Below are 26,089 nucleotides of genomic sequence, written 5' to 3' on the forward strand. Positions count from 1 at the left end.
ATTCATCTATGATTTAAGAAAATGTTCGACTTTTTGTTTATAGAACTCTTTATTTTAGCTCAAGACAACTTAATAATAAAAAATTGCACAACTGAAATGTGATGGTCAAAAATAAAATCATAACCTTTTAGTGATTTTCTCTGGACATTGTAGAGCTGTGGATAGAAAACACATGCCACTGTCAGTGAAAGAATGTTATGAACAAGAGAAACACCAATGCACCCCCGTGCTAACAGGTTTTACATAACTAAATATTAAATATCTTTAAGTATTTTACGTCTTAAGCATCACATTGTTACATAAACAAAATACATACAATGTACCACAATGGGTGATATAAAACAAATGGCGAGCATTATAATTTACACTACACAGAAAAGATGCACAACAGTTCTAGCATTTTCTTTCATGCCGAACCAAATGTTTGTCCTTGTATAGTGTTAAGTCAATGTTTGACTTAAAGTAACTCTTTACTGCTGCACTGCAGACCATAAATGTTCCATGATGAGACCAGCTGACCCATCTGTGTCTGCCGCTGTAACTAGCTTCTATGAGGCGCTCTATATAAAGTGGAAAAAAGTCACTGCCCTTGTGTTTGGTTAAGCTTTGACAGTAGCTAGGCTTTGCCAAACCTTGTGCACCAACACATTATGACAGTCTTAGATAGATACTGCCTTTATGAGTGTCGAAGTTCAATTCAAGGATGCATTCAGTGATGCTGTCTGTATATGCAAAAATGAGTAAATATTGATGACTATTTTAACATCAAACCAGTGTTATAAATCAAGATTAAATCAAGTATAAATAAAATGGATTATGAGTGACATGTAATTAGTGGACATAGTTCAATAAATACACTGTATCGTCATCATTAGCTGTTTTGACCAAAGAAATCTCACACTTATTATATTCATAGTATCACTGTGAATAAATATACAAAAAGCTTTTCTGTTTTTTAAAATGTTTCCAATAAACTATGAAAACTCTTAATAATAATCAAACTTTGAAAGATCAGAAGCAGCAAGGATTTAGAAAAGTGCCAGGTCTCTGGAGAAAGTGGCAGAAACCGCAGTGGGATGTTTTGTGTGTGTCTGCTATGAGGTAGAAGGTTGTAGAAACATTCTGAAAGGTTTAACAATTACTCTAATGATCTTTAGTGGGGTATTTTTAACAGCTGTTGGTCGATGTGTAACGGTTTGGAATGACGCTGCCTTTTAAACGAATTTTCAACCCTTTACTGCAGCTTTCTGTTGGTTAGCCTGAATTACCCACAGAAACTGTTCTGTATTTGTGCAAACTGTATCTGTAGTTGTGCAGATTAACAGATACAAGGTAACACAAGTGCGTTTCGCAAAGGCATCATTAGCCAAATATGGTTACAAGTTCCACTGCTCCCAACATTTTTCAACAATTTGCTGTTTCTGGAAACCACAGTCCCAACGATCATTCAAAAATAGCATCGCAAAGTTCTGTGTTTAGAATTACAGTTCTCGACCTGTAGTTACAACCATAGTTTCTATGACATATGGACTTTAAAAGATCATGCTCTTGAGAAAATAAGCAAGCTAACAGTACAATCTGTATCTCCTTCATTCCATTATATATATATATATATATATATATATATATATATATATATATATATATATTATTTTGTCAAGAGAATGAAAGTGCAGTTTTTGAAGAATGTGATTGTGCTCTAGTGCCCAGGGGAAGCTGCAAATGATGCAAAAAAATGGCTAACAACATTTTTGTAGTCCTCATATGCCATGTTTGTTATTTACATCGATAATCTGACATTAATTTGATCCAAAATGATTGATTAGCAAAAGTAATTACTCCACCACCTGCGTGACTTCAGTAAAGACATTGTTGAGCCAATGTGGTTAAAATGATAAATAAGCAGTTTTGTGGATCAATTATGAATAGCTAGTTAATTTCTCCAGTGATTCTTTGTATTAAGGTAGTTTAGCAGCAAGTTATGTCATTGTACGGGAAACGCACCCCTGATTGCCGAAAGAACCCTTCTCCCATCTCTACTAACAAAGTGCTTGACAGTTGGAGTAGGACACTAAGAGACAAAATAATTCCAAACCTCTGAAGTTTAAGTCGCAAGAAAATAGTCAAGATCCCCTTAAAAATGTTGTCAGGGTTTCCAAGTATCCCAGAGGTTCGAAAACCCCTCCTGTTTCCTCAGCTTTAAATGTTTTGTCACATTTGACCTCTTTGTGACCCTGTATGGGGATGCTGTCTTGTAGTACAAGGATATTATCACTGATAACGTCAGTGACCATGCTATAGTCCTCCCCTACCAGAGGTGTCTGGTCTCGTTTCTCCTCATCAACCTCAACGTACCCCATAAGTCCAGCAGGGTTGATGCTGACGTTCTCACATTTGCTACCGGAGCTTATTAGAGCGTTTTGGTCGTGAGCTTTCTCTGGTGAGCCATTGCAATTAAGGTAAAGTAGTTGTCGAGGCTCTCCAAGGACACTGCTGGTGGCACTTAGCTGATTGGAGACGGTCCCAGGGTAGACGTGTTCGCTCAGGGTTGTGCTTAGATCCTGACTGCTGTTCAACGTGATCTGGATGCTGTTTTGAGAGACCTTTTGTGCAGTATCTTTGAGACAGTTTTCTCCCTTTTGGCACTCAAGATGAGCTTTGCCATTAAAATCCATTTCCTCATCATAGTCAGAGACCACGAGGTAGTCGACTTGACGGTCTGATCTCTGGGCTATTTGGGGATATCCCGGAGTAATCAGAGCACTGAAGATTTCCTCGGACTTACCACTCTGTGAAATGAGAAGTAAAATACCCTTTGTAATCTGTAACTGCAGTTTTGTGGGGTCAATTCATTGTCTGTTGGAAATGTTTAAAAACTCCCTCCTATTTTTGGACAATGACAGAACATTTCAGAAGATTGTTTAAAGAAATTGTCACAATGTAATGTGACAATCAATTTTATGTTCCACAGGAAAAAGAAACACATACAGGTTAAGATCGACATGAGGGTGAGAATGTTATGACAGAATTACATTTTTCCAGTAAACTATCCATTTAATTCTAAAGAATAGTTTTTTTTTATTTTACTAATATCCTATTATCCTGTAAAAAAAGCTTCACTACTACACAACTTAATAAAACTACTGTAGAAATGCATGAATTATGGTGGTGTCTGTTGTACCTTAAGGAGCCGAGTGTCTAAGCCACTGATCTTCGGTTCTGGAATTGGTGGCAGTAAAAAATGCTTCACCCTAGAGAAGAATACGGATATACAGAATTAACTTTATGGTGTTATCCACCTTATTTTTAACATATGAGTTTTCATGTTTTTAAGCCTTTTGCTTTCAGTTCATCCAGTCTTTGTTTTTTTGTTTTTTTAGATGTGAAAAAACAGTACAATATGCTGCTTATTTGCTATTTATATCATAACATTTATTTAATTTTTTTATAATAAAAACGTATTATTGTAATCATAAGCATACTGGTTTATAGTGCAAGTTGTTTTATCCTTCTGTCAAGTTTAGCATTTTTACAACAGTTTTGCACATATAACTGCTAATAAATAAGAAGGAAATTTTTATTGTATTAAAAAATAAGGTGTACACGGTGTTAATATTAATATATTAATTTGTGTCACATATTAGGTTACAGAATACTGATTTTGAAGGAAATAATCAGAGTAAATTCCTTTGACATTGTGATGAGGTGGGATGTCATTCTTACAGTTTCATCTTGACGGTCAGCACTCCTGCAGTCAGCAGGAAAATGATGACCATTAGTGTGACAGCAATGATTATAAATGCATTCTGTGTGTCAGATGTATCTGCAATGTGAAAAACACAAAGACTTTGTTAAATTCATCTTTTAATGCTTTACTGTATAATGGCTTAAAATGGATCTAAAGGCAGAATTACAAATGTATTTGGTATATGTATCTGCTACTGTTATGTAAGGCTAAAAATGCTGAGTAATGCAGCACAATGGCTGGAGGTGTTAAAGATTGAGTTGCTGGTGCTGGTCTCATCTTACTGTCTGGAATCTGGATGAAAGCAGAGGGGCTCCATTCACTCCAGAGACCTTGGTCTAGTTTACAGCGCACCTGAACGATGTAATTTGCTCCTGGCTGTGGACTGTAGATGCTAAACTCCAATTGTTTTCCAGCACTATATGACTAAAACACAAGAATTAAAACTATGTCTCAATCATAATTATATTACATGGTATCAAAACTTTTAAATGCAAAAACTAGTCAACTCACAGGCTCCCAATACAGATTTTTTTTTATAATACACTGATAATTAATAAAAACATTTTAAAGCAAATTTTTTTAAATACAGTACATGGAATATTTTCAGATGAAAAAATCCTATACGTGACCCTGGACCACAAAACCAGTATTAAGTGTAAATTTTTCGAAATTGAATAAATAAGCTTTACATTGATTTATGGTTTGCTAGGATCGGACAATATTTGGCCGAGATACAACTATTTGAATATCTGAAATCTAAATATTAAGAAAATCGCCTTTAAATTTGTCCAAATGAAGTTATTAGCAATGCCTATTACTTATCAAAAATTAAGTTTTGATATATTTACGGTAGGAAATATACAAATTATCTTCATGGAACATGATCTTTACTCCATATCCTAATGATTTTGGGCACAAAAGCCAAAACATGTTTTCATGTTTGTGGGCTATTGCTAAAAATATACCACAGCGAATTAAGACTGGTTTTTGTGGTCCAGGGTCACATATGATTTATATATGGACCCCCAGTTGAAAGCCTTGGACTTAAAATGTTTTTTGATTTAAAAAATAAAATAAAATTACAAACCATAAGAACATTTTTAAGAACCTTGATGACCTTGAAACTATTTGTATCTCACCTCCCAATTGCTGTCCTCCTCATTTCCTCTGTTCTCAATTTTTAAGCGAACTTCATATTTGATTGTTACCCAGCCTGAACGTGTGTCTGCGTCATGTGGAGGCTGCCACTGCACCAGGAAATAGGGACTGTTCGTGGTCTGCATGAGAGTCACATTTACGTTCTCTGGAGGGTGAGACTGCACTGTGTGGCAGAAGATGAATCGTCTTAAATGACAATCAACTGCTCAGAAATAATGTACCAGTAAGTGACAACAATATATGAAATAAAAAAAGGAAATATGTGGTCTAAATGGATACTTGACTATTCTTCATATATACTGTTTAAATATTCAAGATTAGTATGTTTTTTTTTTCTTGGAAAGAGAAGAATACTTTTTCTTCAGTAAGAACACATGAATTGCTCAAAAGTGACAGTAAAGACATTTATAATGTCGTTCTATGTTGTTCATCAAAGAATCCAGAAAAAATGTATTACAGTTGCCACACAAATATTAATCAGCATGATATATTTTCAACAGTTTCTTGAGCCCCAAGTCAGAATTTTTCTTAAAAAGATTTCTAAAGAATCATGTGACACTGGAGTAACACTGGAATAAATTAAATTTCTTAAATGTAGAAAACTGTTCTTTTAAATTGTAATGATATTTGTATCAAATAAATGCATCCTTAATGAACAATCATAATGAGCCCAGCCTTTAAACAGTAGTGTATTTATGCTCTTAATGCATTGTTAAAAATTGTGAACATCAACCATATGCCAGCAGCACATTCAATCATGTGCCGTGGGATATTCAATACATGGCTTGAGTTCTCCAGAATACAAGACACAAACCTGATCATCCTCATTCTGTTCAGAGCTGCCTCTGTTTAGTGCCATCTAGTACTTTTCCATTCCATTTAGATGCGTAAAATCATCATCGTTTAACTCATGGAAATGCACACATTTCTAGCTGTAACTGAACTAATTTAAGGGAAATTGTAACTAAACTGTATAACTTTACATGCAGTGTTATCGGTCTTGTTCTAGTATGATGATCTAACTGAAAGCCTGTTGCTGATTGTGCTGTGCGTGCCGTTATGAAGTGGTAGGAAATCTTTATATAGACTATATTTAGCAGGCAGCTCACTGCACTGTGGCTGTTGTCAAAACAACGCTGAAATTGGCCTCTGTAGTAAAACATCATTAGCCATTCATGCAGGGTCAGTATACACTAGGGGCATATAAAAACAAAAGCGATTCTGGATGCATTTTAATGTTTTGTAAACACATTAATGAACTCACCTATATCCATAACATCAACTTCTACAGATTCTGAATAGGCTTCACCCAGTGCATTGGAGGCCACCACTGTGATGTTGTATGTGATCCAAAGAGACGTGTGGCGCTTATCAAAATAACACGAATTGTTCCCTGCCTTATGATAATCCGGACATTCAGAGACTTCCAAAGAGCTGAAAAAGTTTAAAATGAATGACAAATTAACAGGTGAACCAAAACCTTGCATTTATAGGTTTAGTGTGTTTATTAGTAAACGCGTGTGGGATAGGAATTAGAAAAATATTTTGAATATAATACAAAATGAAGATCTGAACTGCCATTCAAATCTTTGCTTTTGGAATAAATTAATACTTTTATTTAGCAAAGATGCATTATATTGCATTATATAAAAAAGCTAGATTATCTAAATAACATTTCATGTTACTGATAGAAACTAAATCATGGAATATTTTATTGAGACAAATAAAGCCTATATTCTAAACTGTCATAATAAGAACACAATGAAGTTACTATCCATGCTTTGATATAGGGAAAAAAATAATAATGCAAATATACTTTTTTGACAGCAAGATGAATGATGCGGAATAGTGATGCAGGCTGCACTCACCTCTCTTTTCTGTAATACAGGTGATAACTGGAGGGCAATCCACCTGTTGATCCAGGCTCCCACCAGCAAGTAAAAGTCTCTTTCTCAGGCGACCGGCATCTTGTTATTCTGGGCCTCCCCGGGGGAGAATGACCTGGAAAGGTATTGTAATTGAAGAGTATATGATAAGATATCTGTAAGAATAATAGGTCTAGATAAAGTGATATTTCAAACAGGCCTCCAAATGAAAAAAAAAGACAGGAGTACACAATGGCAACTGTCTGAATTTAATCTTTAAAACTGTCTCTAATTTAATCTCTAAAGCTGTACCTCCCTCACTTACACATGCTGTGTGAGATCCACGAGAGGAGCAACATCAGAGTCAGCGCCTGTTCTGCATCTCTCCACATTTTTCCTGCACGAGAAACAAACATCTACCAAAAGTCAATAAGATGTCCACAACAAGCACGTTAAGTACCACCTGTAGAGCTTGTTTCTACTTTAAACATCAATCTAGACATGCAAAACAACCACTTAGCATGTGTAAACACCTTCACTCATCACAGCAGCTGAAAGGTCATCATTATGTGTACAAAATTGTATGCAATTTTGCATGGAGTTAACTCTATGCCAAGATTAAAAAAAGACGCTTCTTATCTGATTTCATGAATATGTTCTAAACGTGATCAGTAAAGTAAATACACAGTGAATTGTTTTTGGTCTGGATTTTTTTTATCTCGGAAAAGTAAAATTATGAAATGTGTCATTTTGATTATGAAAGCAGAACACTAACTCACATTGAATTTTTTTTTTTTTTTTTTTGAGTCAAACAATTAAGTTCTCTATTCAGCACATCATGATCACAGAAGTGTCTAACACAGTACTGAATGATGGTTATTTCTCACAGCATGGTAATGTACAAGGTTATGAACACAAGGCATCAACAAAAGATTTGAGCACGCCAAACACAGGTGCAGAGAGCTGACTTAATGGAAAGATACTGCCTTGGAAATGGATGAGACACAGACATAAAGGGCAATCAATGTGCTTTATGTTTTTGGATCATTTTAGAAACACTTGGCTAAAGTCTTTGAATTGCATCTATATTTTACATTTACTTGTTTCAGTTTCTATGAACATGCCATCGGCATTATATGTACTTATTGAGAAGGAAGTGGATTAAAGTCCAGGTTTAAATGACCTTAAAACATTTGACATTAACTATTTCGGTGCCAGACCACTTCAAATAATTATTTTCATTTTAACAGCAGCAAGTTCGACAACACAGCTGACGAATAATAATACATACTGTATTTTAAATAATATACATTCCTACACATTCTTATCAAATACATATAAGGTGATCAATGTGGAATAAAAAGGGATGGCAGCTGAGGCCCGGTATCATATGGGATTAAACTAAATGTGTAAAGTCATGTCAATCAATCACCACAAAAGCAAGTCTTCTCTAAAAATCTGTTATTAAAAATATCTGATATTCATAATATTACTAAGGCACAACAAACTAGACTAATTACTGAGTCTACACAAACTACTGTCTTCTTCTGACATTCCTCCCGGGGCCAATTTTTGCCACAGCATTCTCACTGGTGTAATAGCCATAAACAAACACATTTTGCTTCAGTAAGCCATGACAAGGCAGGTCAGACAGCCAAACTGTGATCTCAGGTCAACCCAGCTGAGGTAGAAGAGATAGAAGAGGTTATGTCACGCAGACTTTTGAACTATACTATACATCATTAAACCTCTAACCTTCTTTAAATGAAAATAATAATAATAATAATAATAATTATTATTATTATTATTATTATTATTATTATATATATATATATATATATATATATATATATATATATATATATATATATATATATATATAAGAGAGACCATAAGATGCAATATTAAAGAATTACAAATGTAATGCAAATCTTAATGACTCATAATGTTTGAAGCTATTTAATAATCCTTGTATACATAATAAATGAATCCCAGTTTCAATTGTTCAATTCAGTTTAAAAAAAAATAAAATAAAAAAAATAAAAAATAAACATTTCGCAAACCACGTTATGTGCATAGTTATAGGCCTATATGATAAATATTAAGTAAGTTTTCCCCGCATCACAAAACAATAATTTGTAATAGAGTCGTCGCTTTTGACGGAGACTCACCTGGATCCGCTTCAGCTTCACCTGTGATTTTCCAGTATTCCACTCACGTGCTGCATTTTGGATCGAAAACAATCTTTCCGATGCGATATCCCCCAAAAAAGCGCGCCGCGCACTATGAAAGAGGGAAAGGCCAAATAAAAAGTCACCCTGTTGACACCGCAGTTCTTCTGAGTCTCTAGTTGCTCACAAACAGCACTAAAGCTGCAGGGGGAGAGTCTCGAGGAGTGGCATCAGGCATACAGGCGATGACGTTGCATCACACGCACACACGCACGCACGCACACACACACAAGCTCACACATTACCTGCCAATGACATAGAGCAACTGTAAACCAGATGAGTAAAGTGCTTCTAATAAAGCCTTGTTTGGAAGTTTGAAAAATAGTGGAATGTCTGAACCCAAATAAATAGAACACGTGCGTCTGCAAGATGTCTGTTAAAGATCGCTTCATCTGATGTGAACAAAATATTTGATAAATGTCCTTAAGATGTCAGTTTGACATACATTATGAATCATAAACATCTTAGACATTTTCTAGATGTCTATTCAGTGTCTGACAGGAAACGTCCTACAGACTTATTGCAGATGTGCAAACACAAAAAATAGCTACATCTCGCAAATGTTAAATAGTCATCTCGGCATATATGTGCTATCAGTCTCTATTTCTTAACTTTAGTTATAAAAATGTTCTGAAGTTACACCAAAAGATAAAAGCCTACAAACAGACAGAGAAATAGATGATGTGTTGGAGGTAGTCTGAGTGTTTGCTCCTGAGGCTCTGACTGGTTGCTTTGCATTCTTTTAGGGTGTTGCTAGATTGCTCTGTCTGGATGATAGGACTAGAGGTTTTCAACCAGGGGCCTGGGGCCCTCTAGAGGCGCTCAGCAAACTCCCAAAGGCACCCCAAGACAACATAAAATGATTTAAAAATAAGACAAAACAACCTTTTTATATAATCAAGTAATTTTTTATTTTAATTCACCCCCTCAACAACTGTTTTTTTTTTCTTTTCTTTAAAATTAGCTCACTATCTTGAAAAATTTCTAGACCTAGAAAAAAAGTGTAAATTTAAAAAATCGTATAACTCCATAAGAATTAACAGAATCAGATATATATTTTCAGTCTAAAATATTTATCATTAATCCTTATCCAGTAAATCAGGAAAAACGGACATTTTCATATTGTTGTGAACACTGGGTGGGCATCAGATTTACTGGATAAGGATTATGGATAAAGATTATATATATATATATATATATATATATATATATATATATATATATATATATATATATATTTTACATCATTAGTAGGCTACCTACTGTAGGTGTTGGTGATCTGGCCATTAATCGACTAAAATAATTTTTGTGTGAAGTAATAATTGAAAAACATGACTTTTCTCATCCTCAGTCATTTTTCAAATGTTTAAGAATAGCGTGTCTCTGATTTGACTGTAAGAACTTGCTACTTCCGTTTGAGACCTCGTTGAGCTGCTCAGGAGAGACGAGATGAACACCTTCCTCTTTGTTAGACATCAGGAAGTGATGCACACACACACACACGTATGGTTTGAAAGTTGGAGTTTCCCACATCAGTCAGTGTAGCGAAGAATTAATGAATTGCTTAATAATGGGATACATGTCAACATCTGATCCGTCCACGGTATGTTTATATTGTCTGATACTACTTTTTTGTTGTGTTCATGGTGCATTCTGATCTATTTTAACTCTACTTGTTTGAATTCGAATAATTTTTCTTTTTAATTTGAATACTTACTTTACAGACATTCAACACTCGTACTCGGTTGTTGACAAAAACTGTAAAAAGGGAAACTATAGCGAGTGTCTTAAAGGTAGTTCACCAAAAACCGATAATGCTTCCTTCATTTACTTATCTTCTTGTCGTTCCAACGCCGTTTGACTTACTTTCTTCTGTGGAACATGAAAGAGCATATTAGGAATAATGACATTTTCAGTTTTCCACTGCAAATTTTCCATACTGTGTAAGTAGCCTAAATGTTGATGACTCGGGCTGTCATTATAATGTCTCATTAATTTGTAAACCACGTAAAACATGAAGTCAGTCAGGTTTGGAACAAAATGAAGGTGAGAAAATCATGACAGAATTTAGCTTTTGAGTGAACTTTACTTTACTTAACTGACCCTTCAAAGGTAAAATGTCATACAATTTTACCTAGCGTGTATGTGAACATTTTGAATATCAAGATTTTAGGCTAAATATTAGTTAGTTGCCATAAGGGTTTCCAATTTCAAGTCAAGTTCAATTTTTAAGACAGTTTGCAGTCATTGTGGCATTAATTATTATTATTTTTAATAATTATTAATTATTTAGTTTTACATCATTTATGCAGTAGCTTGTAAGTGACACCTCAAGACACTGATTGAAATATTGCTTCAATTTTCCATTTTGCAGGTGCTTTGCTAAACATTTACATCAGAGTTCAGCAGGTCAACCAATCACACTTGTGTATGAGCTGTTTTCTTCAGTCATGTCAGATTTGAATGACAACTCTTTGAACATAAATTTCTTGAAAGAATCTGTGTTGAAGAGACTCTGTGAGTCTCTTGACAAGGCCAACAATAAGGGATGGCGAAAACTGGGTGAAATCGTGAAAAGTGACAAGCGATTCAAAGTGAGGTAACAATTTTTTCTCATTTCACTTTTCCTTTTAATGTATAATAGATACTAAGAAACTCAGTATTTTTCTTACTGTCTTCTACCTTTCACTTGCACAGTCTGGATGATATGGATATGTGTTCTCTGAAGGCTTTGGAGGCGGATGGAAGTCCTTCCCGCAGTCTGCTCAAACTCATTGGAGGTCAAGGATGTATGGTGGGTGAACTGGTGGAGTTTTTACAGATCATGGGTCATACGGATGCCCTGCAGTGCCTGAAACCTCCAGGTATAGCAGCCTCAGTGTTAACATGTTAAAGAATGTGTGTATGTTTCAACAGTGCAATGCTGCATCACATTATCTAATGTTGATTTTTTTTTTAAGCAAAATTGAAACATGACATTGATGCATGTTTGAAGAAGTAATGTTTCTCTTGGGCCCATAAAAAAATCAACCTAACAAATCTATACCCTTTGTCAAAGAAAACGGAATTTTCTGTGGAATTGATTTAAATATGCAAAAAATGAGTTTATATTAAATAAATATTAATGTGCTGTGACACAAACAGAATTTCACAGGCAAATAAGGTCCATTGTCTATTGTCAAAAGTCACAGCTCACACAGAAGTCACTTAAGACCAAGCAGCTTTCTGATGGCCAATGTGGCAAATTTATGTGACCAGTTTGAACCTTTAGTGAAATCTGTGTTCACCCTTACATACAATTCCTCAATGATTATTTATTTTAGCCCATGCAAATTTGCAGAATGGCAGTAAATATTGCTGCACCTTTAAAAAAATGTTGGTGACTAAAAGTATTACAACTTTCAAATGACATGCATTCGAATTCTGCTGCAATTTCGGGCATAGATTCAGTGCGGATATAGTCATAAATGATTCATTTGCATTTATAGGCCAGTTTCAGTGATTGATTGTTAGATGTTTCCTGATCTCACAGGAATTCAAATCCTCGTCCAACCACAATCAGTGGCTGTCATTACTGGACACAACCTTCGTCTAAGTTGTTATGCTCTTGGTGCTTCATGTGTGCAGTTCCAGTGGTTTAAGAAAACGGAAGAGGTGTGTAAATGTTTAATATTGCAAGTATGCCACATGACTTTCAGTCATGTTGGACCTTATATAACCCTTCAGGTACATAACAGCTCCTCTCCAGACCTGGTATTCAGTCCAGTCCGGCTCAAAGATGCAGGGTTTTACATCTGTCGGGTCAACTGTGGAAACGAGTATGAGTTCAGTAACTGGGCCCAAGTGGATGTCCTTGATGTTCCACCAAGATATGGCAAGTCATTTCTGATCAGCAAAGACAAGTATGAAATTTGGCTGAATTGTCAGGATTGGCGCGATATGTCATTGATATCAAAACTGATGCTCTTTGTTCAGGATTAGTGTCTCTGGCTTCAGAGGGCAGGCCGAGGGTGCTGATCCAGCCTCAAGCTCAAAGGCTGCTGGTGGGAGATCTGCTCTATCTGGAGTGTGGAGCTATTGGAAGACCCCTACCACAATATCAATGGTACAGAAATGGACTGCCGATCAAAAAAGCCACTAAGAGGAAGTACACTGTAAGAGAACCAACAGATGACACTCAGTTTTGCACAATTCAGTATTGTTCAGATGATATTTTGTTTCTGAGACCGTTTGGATGCAGTAGATTAAAAAAGAGCCAACACTGAAAAAGAAACAACTCAGATGCTAGCAAATTTCACAAACTATTACAAAGAAATGGCAAGTAACACATGCAATTTTGAAGTAGAATGACTGAAATTGTATCTTCTTGTAAAATATTCTCCAATATCTTTGTATTATTTACAACTTTAAAAATCTTATAATGTAGTGAGAGTGACAGAATAATGTTTTGGATTAAACTAGGTCAAGAATTTGATGCCAGAGCACCAGGGAAGATATCGCTGCGAGATCTTTTGCAACAATGAACGAACATGGAGCAATGAAGTTAATGTTGTTGTCGTTGGTATGCATCAAGTCTTTTGTTTTATACTTAATCTGTGGCTAGATGTTTTCTGATCAGATCAGTTTTCGGAATAGTAATGAATAAAAGGGATATTTCAACCAAAAATAAAAATGCTTTCGTCATTTACTTACCCTCAAATTGTTCCAAACCTATATGAGTTTCTTTCCTCTGCAGAAGAGGATATTTTGAAAAATGTGGGTAACCGAACAGTTCACCATTGAACTCCATAGGTTTTTTCTCCATGGTATGAAGGTCAATGGGAACCTGCAACTGTTTCGTTACACACATTCTTCAATGTATCTTTTTTGTGTTCAGCGGAAGACTCTGCTACAGATTTGGAACAACTTGAGGTTGAGTAAATTATCAAAAGAATTTTAATTTTTGGGTGAACTATCCCTTTAAGGCTGGAATACACTACACGATTCGTGAAATTACAACAGATTTTAAAACACTATGCATTTTACACGTGTACATACTTTTACACTAATTAACTGAGGATCATACACTACCAGACTTTCAAGTCCGAACACAAACTTATGCAGAAGTATGCGCCTCATTGCTAGGAGATGATGACAAATGAAAACAATATGTGTTGTAAAGTCAGCCCAAAATATAATACACATTTGATATCTTCCGATTGTATGGAACCAGAGTCTAAAGCTTGAAGGGTTAGTTCATACAAAAATGAAAATGAGCCCATAAATTACTCACCTTGAAGTCATCCTAGGTGTACATAACTTTCTTCTTTCATATGAATCTAGTCAGAGATATTTTAAAATTTGTCTTTGATCTTTCAATCTGTTTGGTGCAACTCAGCAGGTGTTGCACTACATCGGTCCATGAGAAGTTTAATAGAAAGCACACATCCATTAAAATAAAGTGTCTCAAACTGCTCTGGCGGGGGTGAACAAAGGCCCGCTGTAGCGAATCAATATGTTTTTGTAAGAAAAATATCCATATTCAATATGTAATAATCTCTTTAATCTAGCTCGCGCTGACTGTTGTAAAATGGAAGCAGTTCTGGGTGGATGACATATGAGGTCAGCGTTGCGCATGCGGCGGTAAGTCTCGTGAAAACCAAAGTTTGTTATCAGGAGCAAAGGAAGTAAAGTTTCTTTACTTTAGCAAAGGAAAACCAGTCTCCTGTTGGTTTTTATCAAAATCCTCCCACATTCTTCTTTACAAATCTTAGTTTTGTACTACTAAGTAGTCACCATTGTTTTATGTTGATCTCTCTGCTGCGTTTCCGCGTGTTTCACCTCTGAGCGCAAAGCTGATCTCATATGTCATTCACTTGGAACTGCTTACAACTGTGAGCGAAAGCTAGATAAAAGGGATTATTAGGTTCTGAATATGGATATTTTTCTTACAAAAATGCATCGATTCGCTACAGGAGGCCTTTGTTCTGCTGTGTGAGACACTTTTTTTTTTTTTAATGGATGAGCTTTTTATTAAACTTGTCATGGATCGATGCAGTCCAACGCCCACTGAGTTGCATCCAACAGCTTGAAAGATCAAAGACAATTTTTTAAATAACTTAGAAGATAAAGAAGAAAGTCATACACACATAGCATGACTTTAAGGGTGAATTATTTATGGCTTTATTTTCATTTTTGGCTGAACTAACTCTTTAAGAATCAGAGTCTGTACCCATCATATTCAATGGAATTTTCTGTAAAAATCAGTCATCTCATACTGCCCAAAATCTGCAGACTTGCTGTGACTTTAGGAAACTAGTGTTGACTCCATCCAGACTGCTAATCTCTACAAATGTGTAGTGTATTCTAGTATTTAATGTTTACAGTGAGTAAATCTTAACATGCATAACTGCAGACATGCAACATGGAACATGCATTATAACGTTCCGATGTCAAGAAATGGTCTTTCCAATGTGAAGTATCCAGTGTATCCAACTTTTGTGCCGAGACAATGTGGGACCTCTAAAAGTATTTACATGGCAATTTAAGACTGAAGTACATTGCCATACATATCTACATTATGCTGTTGAATGCTGATGTTTATGGTAAATTTAGTGTTAAAATTCTTTATTTTTTACTTGATTTACTCATTTTGTGGTCCAACCCCTTATTCTTCTTCAAGAAAATCCTTGCCAATCTGAAACGAAAGAGCCAAGAATATCTCATGAAATTTCAGGAGCAATGGAGTGCTCTGAAGGTATTTTCTAAAATGTAGTGGCACCTTTCTAACATCTAGGTACTTTCAGTATCAGCCCCTTTGTGGAATCTGAATCAAGTTCATGCCATACTAAATCATCATACTGTCATACTGATTAATGCATGCTTTAAAAACTAACAAACGTTCCAGGTTCAAAACAAGTTAAACCCCATCACCAGCATAAGTGAGATACAGTATGTTTGATTACCCCAAATAAAGTGAAAGCATTACTGTCAACATGATCTTTCTCTGATAGGTGACAGCTTGCCACAGTTGAGCTTGTTTTGAACCCAGAGCACTCCTTTAAACATTTTTCACCTACTCTCCTGATTTACTCTGCTGATAGAGGTGGTGGAAGACACTTTGATAGATCTGATGATGCCTTCCATAATGCAGCTCTGCATGACTGTTGCAAAAAAAAAAAAGAGAGCCTTTCCCTTCCAGTTGTAATGATTGCAGTTTGAGAACATGATGAAATATTTTTACTAAATGGCGGTAAGGGTTAATTGTGGCAGGATGGGGTTAGTTATACCTCAAACAGGTTTTCGGTCTTAAAAATAGTTTCCTCTTGTGATCTATAAGCTTCCTTTTCTCTTCATTACTGTCATAATCATGTTCGCTCAACTATGCCTATATTTCTAATATACCTAATATATATTTCTCTTTTATAGATGATTTTTTGCCTATTGATAGGGGTAAGTTATGTTCCAGTCACATGTAGTTTTGAATATTTCTGGCTTTTATTGAGTCAGTGAATGATTATGACTTTTTCCTATCAGATTACAGTCTTGAGAAACCTTACGGTGAGTAGACCAAAACATGTCTATGAATTAACCTAACTTGAATTTAGTTTTTTTGTTTTCACTTTGAATAATTTTTTTTCCTTCAGCTACAGACAAAGTGGCTCTTCTGATTGGTAACCTTACATATCGAAACCACCCACAGCTGAAAGCACCCATGGTTGACGTGTATGACCTCACCAATCTGCTTCGGCAACTGAACTTCAAAGTGGTGTCTCTGTTGGATCTAACGGAGTCCGAGATGAGGAACGCCGTGGAGGAGTTCTTGTCCCTGCTTCATAAGGGAGTGTACGGTACTGTGGCTTCCAAGTAGTTTATTCTACTGTAGTCTCGTATAAACATTGTAATTGCCTTGAAAGAGTAAACAAGCATTGTATTTTGGAAAGTAAAGAAATGTTGTAGCTATCTTGCAACATGTAAAACTGCAACTAACTACACATTAGAAAATAAAAGTTTTCACAGTGATGCCATAGAAGCACTGTCTGTAGTTCTCCAAAGAACCTTGCAATAAATGCCAATAAACAATATTTATTTTTAAGAGTGTACTTGGTTGAATACTGACTTCATTGAAGTGACATTCAGCCAAGTATGGTGACCCATACTCAGAATTTAAGCTCTGCATTTAACCCATCCGAAATGCACACACACACACACACTGTGAGCACACACCCGGAGCAGTGGGCAGCCATTTATGCTGCGGCGCCCGGGGAGCAGTTGGGGGTTCGATGCCTTGCTCAAGGGCACCTAAGTCGTGGTATTGAGGGTGGAGAGAGAACTGTACATGCACTCCCCCACCCACAATTCCTGCCGGCCCAGGACTCGAACTCACAACCTTTCGATTGGGAGTCCGACTCTCTAACCATTAGGCCACGACTTCCCCAAAAGGAGATCAGGGGTGATTAGAAAGTATCTGTTATTTTCTCACCCTTTACTCAGTCTCATATCAATCCAAACCCATTTTACTTTATATCTACTATTGGGCTCAAAAGGAGATCATGCTTCTCATTTCCATACAACAGAATGGAACCAGGACCATAGCTGTCTGCCTCTGAAAAGGTCGAAAAACCTCCATTAAAGTACCATATAATTTGAGCTTTCACATTTTAAAACTGGGTGTGTTCCTATCGGTTACACATGAGAACTAATGGCACATCCTTTGGACATCTTTAATGCCAAACCAGGCAAAACACATTTTAAGGTGTCATGTTTGAGTATGTACTAGAAGTGCAGATATTGCAGTAATGAACACGCTTGATGTTATTACAGTGGTACTTCAAATACTCAGAATAACACTAGATACTTATTATATGAATTGTTTAGATTTTTAGTATGCAAATTAGCTTCTTTTCCACCAGTGTGTGTCTATGCTGCATAAAAAGAAAAAAAGAAAACCCGCAAATGAGCTACATGAAAATGTGTAATATTTATTTAATACTTAATATTTATTTTCAGTCATTCATTTACACATGTAAAAAAAAAAAAAAAAAAAAATTTTTTTAAAACATTTAAATACAATAAAAGATTGCACAATAAATAAAAATGTGTAAAGTAAACAAACAGATTAAAGTGTAAGCAATATCAAGATCTTTTCTGGGCTGGCATGTTTTAGTCCAGTAAAAAAAAAAAAAAAAAAAAAAATATATATATATATTATATATATATTTTTTTTTTTTTTTTTTTTACTGGACTAAAACATGCCAGCCCAGAAAAGATCTTGATATTGCTTACACTTTAATCTGTTTGTTTACTTTACACATTTTTATTTATTGTGCAATCTTTTATTGTATTTAAATGTTCAAGTTTTTTTAAGTTGTTAAACTTGCTTTTAATACGGTAACACGGAAGTTTGTTTATCTTTTCAGTCTGTTTTTTAGCAATTCAATACAATACCGTATACTGTGATACATGTTTCAGCACTCATTGAGAAACGTAAATTTGATTCTGTCACATGCCCAATATGTACATTAGTTCAAACTGAGATCCTCAGCCAAGGGAAATATTATTTCAACAAATAGAAACTTAATTTTTGATAGCAATGCTATCATATGACTTCAGAATTCTTATAATTATAGTGAATTTGTGATTCACCATCCACTTTCATTGTATGAAAAATAACAGTCATACAGGTTTGGAATGACACATTTCTTTTTCTGATTGAAATGACTCTGTGACGATTGCTCCTCCCTGTAGGGTTGTTGTATTATGCTGGTCACGGTTATGAGAACTTTGGGAACAGCTTCATGGTGCCTGTTGATGCCCCAAACCCATACCGCTCAGGCAACTGTCTCTGTGTTCAGAGCATCCTGAAACTAATGCAGGAGAAGGAGACTGGACTCAACGTCTTCCTCCTGGACATGTGCAGGAAAAGGTGTGGGGTTTTTAAAATGCGGGATGGCAAATCATATTCACACTGGTATTTCATACATTGGTTACCATCATTCTAACACTAATTTATTGCTTTAGAAATGTACATGATGATGCCACGCCAAACGTTGTGCTCCAAGTTACAGCCAATATTGTGTTTGGATATGCAACGTGAGTATCTATCTTTTTCATGCAGAAATAACATGATAAAATACATTTTGTGATCTATCTGACATGTTATGATATACTATTTTTCTGAAGTTGCCAAGATGCTGAGGCTTTTGAATTGAGTTCAAGTGGATTCACCAATGGAGTCTTTATTAAATTCCTGAAGGAGCGTCTCCTAGAGGATGAGAAGATAACTGTTCTGCTAGACAGAGTGGCTGAAGGTGAGGGAACCTTGAGCATGTTGAAGTTAAATGAAGCATTACAACTTTCATTAGTAAAATGCTGGTCCATTAAGCTTAAACATATGATTGACTAATTTGAAAAGTGTACTTACTCACTGTGATTGACTACTACTTCTACTAATGATGGTAATCTTTTACAATATTAATTTCAATTAATATTTCATTGAACTCTTGTTTGGTTGCTTGTCTTGACAATTAATACTGTTCTGATGGTTTGTAGATATGGGTCAGTTTGACCCGACTAAGGGTAAGCAGGCTCTAGAGATCCGCAGCAGTCTGTCAGAGAGACGTTCCCTCACTGATCCCATCCGCCCCAGGGACTACTCCGATGCAGCCGAGGCACAGAACCTGCTCTGGTCTAAAGCACATGGTATTGACAACTACTTCAAAATATTGTGCCACTTACAAAAATAACCATTATAAAAGAGTTTCACAGTAAAATGTATACTTGCGTAACAAAAAATGCATAAAAGTGTTGTTAATGAAAATACAATTTTAGTTACTACTGGTAATGTGGAAGATGACAAAACGTGAAAATGTAACAGACCTAACTCTGACCCAACTACTGCATACTTGTTATTGTTTACAATGCCAAAAAAAATGTGTTCACTTCATCTCATTTCATCATGACATGAGATGATTCCTATCATCTCATCTGGCCATATTAACAGATGATAGTCCTCAATAAGTGAAACAATACTGGAAATAAAAAATGTTTTCAGCATTTGTCAAATTTTTTAAAATTTTGCTTGTGTGTTTCAACCCAGAACTGCCAGAGAGTAAACTTCTGGACTTCGAGTGTGGAGTCCAGATAAAAATGGACTTTGCTGCAGAGTTTTCTAACGTGCTGGTCATCTACACCAGCATTGTGAAAAAGCCAGAGGAGATGCTATCGTGTCAGGCACACATAACTAACCTCCCTTGGGTTAGTGGTCTTTGTTTTTATTTTGGAGAAAGAAAATGCAGTTTCTCATTATTTAATCATAAACACTAACATTAAAAGATGTGGGGTCAACAACAAAATTAAATAAAAAGAATCTGTTTATTCTGCAAGGACACATTAAATTGATCAAAAGACATTTGTTACACACAATTTCTATTTAAAAATGCTGTTCCATTGAACTCCATATTCATCAAAGCATGAATCACATTTTCCAAACAAATATAAAGCAGCACAACTGTTTTCAACATTGCTGAAATAAGAAATGTTTTATGAGTAATGATGCTGAAAATTCAGCTTTGCCATCACAAATTGAAATGATATTTAGTATTAGTTAATAGTTTTTACTCTATATTGCAATCAAATAAATGCAGCCTTGGTAACCAAATGAGGCTTCTTTCAAAAACATAAAAAAATCAAACTTTTGAACAGTTGTGTATATCTGTCTAATACTAATAATAATCTGTCTAATTATTTAGGTATACATTTAATTAGACTAATAGCATTTGTGTCAATATTCCATAATGTTTATATTGCATATATATATATATATATATATATATATATATAAATATATATATATATAAATATAAAATATGATTGCAATAAATAATGTTTTTCCTATTACCTGATTTTAAAGGACCTGGATGTGGATCCTAAGCTGATGAATAAAGAAACTCTGGAGGAAACGGGCAGCTTCTTACTTTCAGGCAGTCTTCCTCATCACTGCCTCTACACTAGACTCAGCTCACTGCAGAAACTCAAGGTACAGCTCCCTTTATCAACACATCAAAATCCAAAAAGACTTATTCACAATAGTTCTTAAGCAAGATCTAGATCTGATTTACAATACGTTTAAATTAATTAAAAACTACTGTTTTTCCTTCTTGTGCTTTTCTTCCTGATTTACAGGAGGAACTAGCTTTCACTGTCTGCCTACAAGTCCAGTTTATCTCCCTAGATGACCAGGTCCAGTGGAACATGGACGTTAGCATCGGCAAGCCCCTCACCGCCAAACTGGATCTAAACCGTCCCACCAGGAAGAACAGCTGTCAGCTGACGTGTTTCATTCCCCACAGTCCGTCGACCAGCCCCAGCCACAGCCCCGCGTCTGACCGCCGCTTCCACAGCCAGGACCCCTGCATCCCCCAGCAGTACGCCAACCCCTACCTCAACGTCTGCGAGCCCCTCCACGGAGCTGTGGGGGGTTATGGGGACTATCAATTGTTTGGTGACCATACATATCAATATGAGAATATGTCATGCTCGGCCTTCCTGAACCCACCAAGTATTCCCATTGAGACCACTGATGACATTGACGACATGCAGAATGAATTCATGAATAGTTTGCAACTCTATAACCATTCCTGAGTGAGTACACAACAGATGATTGAAGGGATACTTCACACAAATATGAAAAATTCTCTCATCATTTACCCGTTCCAGATGTGTATGACTTTCTTTCAACCGTTGAACACAAAGATTTTGGGGGGGGGGGGGGGTTGGGGGGATCCATCTTTGTGAGTCTATATAATGCAAGTGTATGCGATTACCAAAGTTGGCGCTTCAAAAACCACACAAATTGAACTTGATGGCTATCCATTCAGTCCCAGTTATGGAAGCGAAAAAGTTAGTAAATATTAGTGTTTTTCTCACGTGCATGTGTTGTTTTGCTTCAGAGAACATTGATTACTCAACTGTGGTCGTATGGATTAAAGTCATGTTTGCCTTGTTTTGAAGCATGGACTAACAAAAAAAATTCAAAGCTGTCTAAAAGGCTGTCATAAACCTTATATGCATCTGGGATGGCATGAGGATGAAAGTCTCTAATCATTTACCATTTAAAGATGTATATGAGTTACTTCCTTCGGATGTACACTGCAGATTTTAGAAAAATAATCCAGCTCTGTGAGTCCATATAATGCAAGTGTATGGGACCGCCAAAGTTGGTGCTTCAAAAACCACACAAATTGAACATTGTTAATCCATACGACTACAGCTACATGCAGGTTTATGAAGTACACGGGACCAGCAGTTCTCGCACAAACTTCAGAGAGCTTATGTCATGTATAAACACACTAATGTTTTATTTCAAGTGAATGACAGCTGTTGGCTATAGTTAAAAAAATGAATAAATGTCTTTTTTTTCTCACACATGTATAGTTTAACTTCAGAGAACACTGATTAATCAACTGGGGTCGCGTGGATTAGTCGTGTTTGCTTTTTGAAGCATCCACTTTGTCAAAAAGTTTAAAAAGTCTGAGAAAAGCTTCATTTTGGGTGGAGTACTGTTCTTGTTTTAAGGACTGTGGGATTAGTAAATTACAGGTCAAGGGTGTGGTTTTTTTCCATGTAAAAAATACAATCTAAAGATTAATGTCCCGTCTTTAAATCAACTATAAGAAATTCTTTCATAAATTGATCATATTCTTTTTGTATTTACATTTGGTGATTGAAGCAATGCAAAAATGCATGTGATGTCAAGTTATGTCTCATTTCTACCAGTTTTCAAATCTTTCACATGACTAACTTATTACAATTATTTAGTGTAAAGAAAATAGTATTTAGTCATTTTAAATGATCATTTATGTTACAAATTCTGTCACCTCATTACATCTCAAGACATCTCTTTTTCCTATGGATTTTAAAGACGTGTTTAAAAAATAACCTTTATTTTTAAATAAAGTGCATGAATCAAATGTCATTGTCTTTTAGCATGTAGATATTGGTGATAAATCTGACTTTGTAAGTCAAGATTACTCAATGAAAAGGTCAATAACAGTTTGATTAAAAAAAGAAACTAAATAAAAACAATGAATTGATTAAAAAGGAAAACAAGAAACCAACTGAAAGAACTTCGAATAAATACACAAATCCATTTCTGCACAGTGACATTCATATCTTAAAGTGTGATCAATATTTCTCAGGAAAAAGAAACTATTAATAGTTTCACGGCAAAGCAAATGGAAGTCATCAAGATAAGATAACTTTGACTTCCTCGTCACTTTACATGACAGTGCACTTCTCCTCAGCCTTGGATTTCATCTCCACAAACGTGGCCTGAGCCTTTTCTTTGAGCTGCCCCATATCCATGTTCTGAAGGTTCTGCATTTGACCCATGATGGACTCCTTTTCCTCCTCTTCCTGTGGCGCTTCTCCATCCACCATCTTGATCATTTCTTCTGGCACGTCAATGTCATCTCCAGCCTGCTGAATCATAATCTCATCCTGTTCACTCTAGAAAAAACAATCAGCATGTCAATCAAAGCTAACAATTCAAATCTAACAGCACTGTATGTACGATTATATACTAGGAACTACATTACATGCTTTAAAGAAAGCCTCAAGTATGACTTTTATAAATAAAGCAGGGTATGTGGTGGTGATATTAGCGATTTAGCTTCTTTAATAAATGGTGACATTGTCTCTCAAGATACTGATATAATCCTCAATATGTTTTCTTTTTTAAATGATTCAAATGTTGATTAGAGCAATGCAAAAATATTATAATAGTTTGAAAAACATTTATGTAGTTGAGTATATATTATTGTATACAGATACCTGAGACACTTCTTTACTTAGTTTAGCAAGCCAGTTTAATTGGGGACAATGAAAAATAACAATAAGTCATTCATTGAAATATCGATAAGAAAGCACTCTTTGAAATAAAGGTAAAGTAAATATATTTATTATAACATTACATGAACATTGGGTTACACTTTATTTTAAGGTATGCTTGTTACATGGTACATGTACTTACTATTAAAGTAACTTACAATTAATTATGCATAATTAATTATGCATAATTAATTATGCAAGTAACCCTATAAGCCAAATCCTAACTATATAGTAAGTACATGTAGTTAATTAATATTACTCAGTACTTTAATTTATAATTACACTGCAACAAGGACACCTTATTATTAATTATTATTTATTAATTAATTGTGTATAATTAATAATTTCTTACAAATCTAAAGAATATTTTATATATTGCTGTGTAGAATAATAATAATAATCATAAAAGAGGAAATTATACCATTTGTCCCAGTTAAAAAATATATATATATATATATATTATTTTTTTAAACGATAATAATAATAATAATTTTTAGTATTTTTTCCATCTCAGAAAAAAAAATCGGATCTAACACTCCAAATCCTGAATATGTGGTTCCAGCTTTGCAAAATTTTAATAGTTTGTAAATTTCTAGACCTGGAAAGGTCATGTAAAATACTAAAATCTTATAAACCCTCTTCCTCCTCTTTAGTATGTCTGGCGTAAGCTTCCTTATTGATGAATCTAGACTTCAACAAATGTCTCTCAACATTAAACTGCTACTGAAACACACAGTTTGTAAACTCTACAGCAATGATTTTAAAGCTCACTTTAGAGATTAATCACTGTGGGCCTTAAGCCCTGAACATCCAGAGTCACTATTTTAGTTTACTGTTTTATGCCTTAATCTCCTGCCACAAGCTGCACTGCAACCTCCACGCTTGATAGTTTAACCATCTCTGCAAACTGATGCTATTCATGTGCTGCTTAAGCACAGTCAATCGGGGACAGGAATAATTCAATTCAGCATTACTGAAAGGGATTCAGTTATCTGATCCTGCGACTCTCACCTTTGGAAGTCGATATTTGTCTCTTAAACAAGTCCTCAGACAAGCCCTTTCTGCCTTTTTTGTGTTGAACTCTGCATCTCTCTCCATCCTTTATTCCCAAAGAAGCAGGCAATGTACAGAAGATGAGAAACACACAAAGAACAGCAATAGAAAATGAACAGGAAAGTGATACCAGCGGCAGCCAAGAACTGTAACAATAGTGTTATCAGAAAACAGCCCAGCATCAGGGTACATCCCATTTAACATATTTATTTACAATAGGGGAAATACAGGGGACACTGTTTCTTTCACAGCTCAACCAATGTATTGTACAGTAGCCTTTATCTGAGTATCATGTAAAAGATAGGCTAGACACTAAACAATTTGTAAATAAATGGAATGTTTGGAATGTTATTGGCTGACACATTTCAGTTCGTTCCATTTGAGATTAATACTTATTGAGTTTATAAAATTATGAAAAACCTCCTGACTGAAATGGGCTAGAATAGCCAGTGTTTATGAGAGAGATTCAAACTTACTTTTCCTCCACCATCTGCTTCTGATACTCCTCATATTCTTCTCTGGACATTCCATCTTGGGACATTTTGCTAGTTGTTCCTGTTTCTTCAATTGGCTGATCACAATGAATGTGAACTGATGCTCTATCCAAAAGAAAAATACTCTACTGCTTTCTCTCTCTTTTTTTTTTTTTTTTATCAAGCTTTATTCTAGCTTCAGGATTGGTCTATCAGAGTAAATCCAATGAGAGGCTTTTCTGTGTGACAGCCTTGCAGTTGCATCATCAAGGACATCCTGGCAATGACCCCGGCCAAAAAAAGAGGAACCAGTTTCTGCCAAATTCCATCAGCTGGTCTGAGCCCTTTATTTCCATCGTCAGAAAATAGATTAATTAATCTTTTGTTCATCATTTGCAACTCTGTCAAAGCTTTGTAGTGTAAAAGCTACTTTCACAGAAAATTATATTATTTGTGCCGAACACTTTATGTCTTTTTATATACAGTGGTGGAAATGGCCAAAATTGACTGGGGGGACTATAGCATGGAAAGACAAGTCATTTTAGATGACCTTTCAAATGTCTAATAAAACCCTTTATAATCTATGACAACCTTAAACTTATTTCATATTTTCTTTAAACCTTCCATCAGGATATTGAGATGGGGACCTGCAATTCTGGCCAAATTAAAGATAGATTGTGTGTGAATTTGCAC

At 35.4% G+C, this 26,089-nt stretch overlaps 3 protein-coding genes across 4 annotated transcripts; 1 reads left to right on the forward strand and 2 right to left on the reverse strand.

Annotated features, from left to right (window-relative positions):
- Window positions 1–30: 30 nt before the first annotated feature.
- On the reverse strand, window positions 31–9,138 carry LOC132137933 (prolactin receptor-like). 2 transcript variants are annotated; one of them, XM_059547635.1, is made up of 9 exons: window positions 8,943–9,138; window positions 7,097–7,187; window positions 6,775–6,907; window positions 6,171–6,340; window positions 4,888–5,069; window positions 4,030–4,171; window positions 3,724–3,823; window positions 3,182–3,251; window positions 31–2,789 (listed from the first exon to the last, which is right to left on the reverse strand). In XM_059547635.1, the coding sequence occupies exons 2-9, from the start codon at window positions 7,185–7,187 to the stop codon at window positions 2,124–2,126; spliced, it is 1,554 nt and encodes a 517-aa protein (XP_059403618.1). In that variant the 5' UTR covers window positions 8,943–9,138; the 3' UTR covers window positions 31–2,123. The 2 variants fall into 2 exon arrangements, with proteins under 2 accessions (XP_059403618.1, XP_059403619.1); XM_059547636.1 differs by having other exon boundaries at window positions 7,097–7,168; window positions 8,943–9,137.
- Window positions 9,139–10,423: 1,285 nt separating this feature from the next.
- On the forward strand, window positions 10,424–21,731 carry LOC132137991 (mucosa-associated lymphoid tissue lymphoma translocation protein 1-like). The gene is made up of 18 exons (XM_059547639.1): window positions 10,424–10,605; window positions 11,377–11,601; window positions 11,700–11,866; window positions 12,535–12,656; window positions 12,729–12,876; window positions 12,978–13,156; window positions 13,464–13,563; window positions 15,664–15,738; window positions 16,410–16,433; window positions 16,518–16,541; window positions 16,628–16,831; window positions 18,729–18,906; window positions 19,002–19,073; window positions 19,164–19,291; window positions 19,533–19,682; window positions 20,080–20,237; window positions 20,893–21,018; window positions 21,165–21,731. The coding sequence occupies exons 2-18, from the start codon at window positions 11,453–11,455 to the stop codon at window positions 21,621–21,623; spliced, it is 2,463 nt and encodes an 820-aa protein (XP_059403622.1). The 5' UTR covers window positions 10,424–10,605; window positions 11,377–11,452; the 3' UTR covers window positions 21,624–21,731.
- A 1,084-nt stretch (window positions 21,732–22,815) lies between these two features.
- cplx4b (complexin 4b) lies at window positions 22,816–25,560 on the reverse strand. The gene is made up of 3 exons (XM_059547640.1): window positions 25,400–25,560; window positions 24,882–24,969; window positions 22,816–23,489 (listed from the first exon to the last, which is right to left on the reverse strand). The coding sequence occupies exons 1-3, from the start codon at window positions 25,462–25,464 to the stop codon at window positions 23,259–23,261; spliced, it is 384 nt and encodes a 127-aa protein (XP_059403623.1). The 5' UTR covers window positions 25,465–25,560; the 3' UTR covers window positions 22,816–23,258.
- Window positions 25,561–26,089: the final 529 nt, after the last annotated feature.

This window comes from Carassius carassius, chromosome 4 (genome assembly GCF_963082965.1).
Source record: "Carassius carassius chromosome 4, fCarCar2.1, whole genome shotgun sequence".
NCBI classification, from domain to species: domain Eukaryota; kingdom Metazoa; phylum Chordata; class Actinopteri; order Cypriniformes; family Cyprinidae; genus Carassius; species Carassius carassius.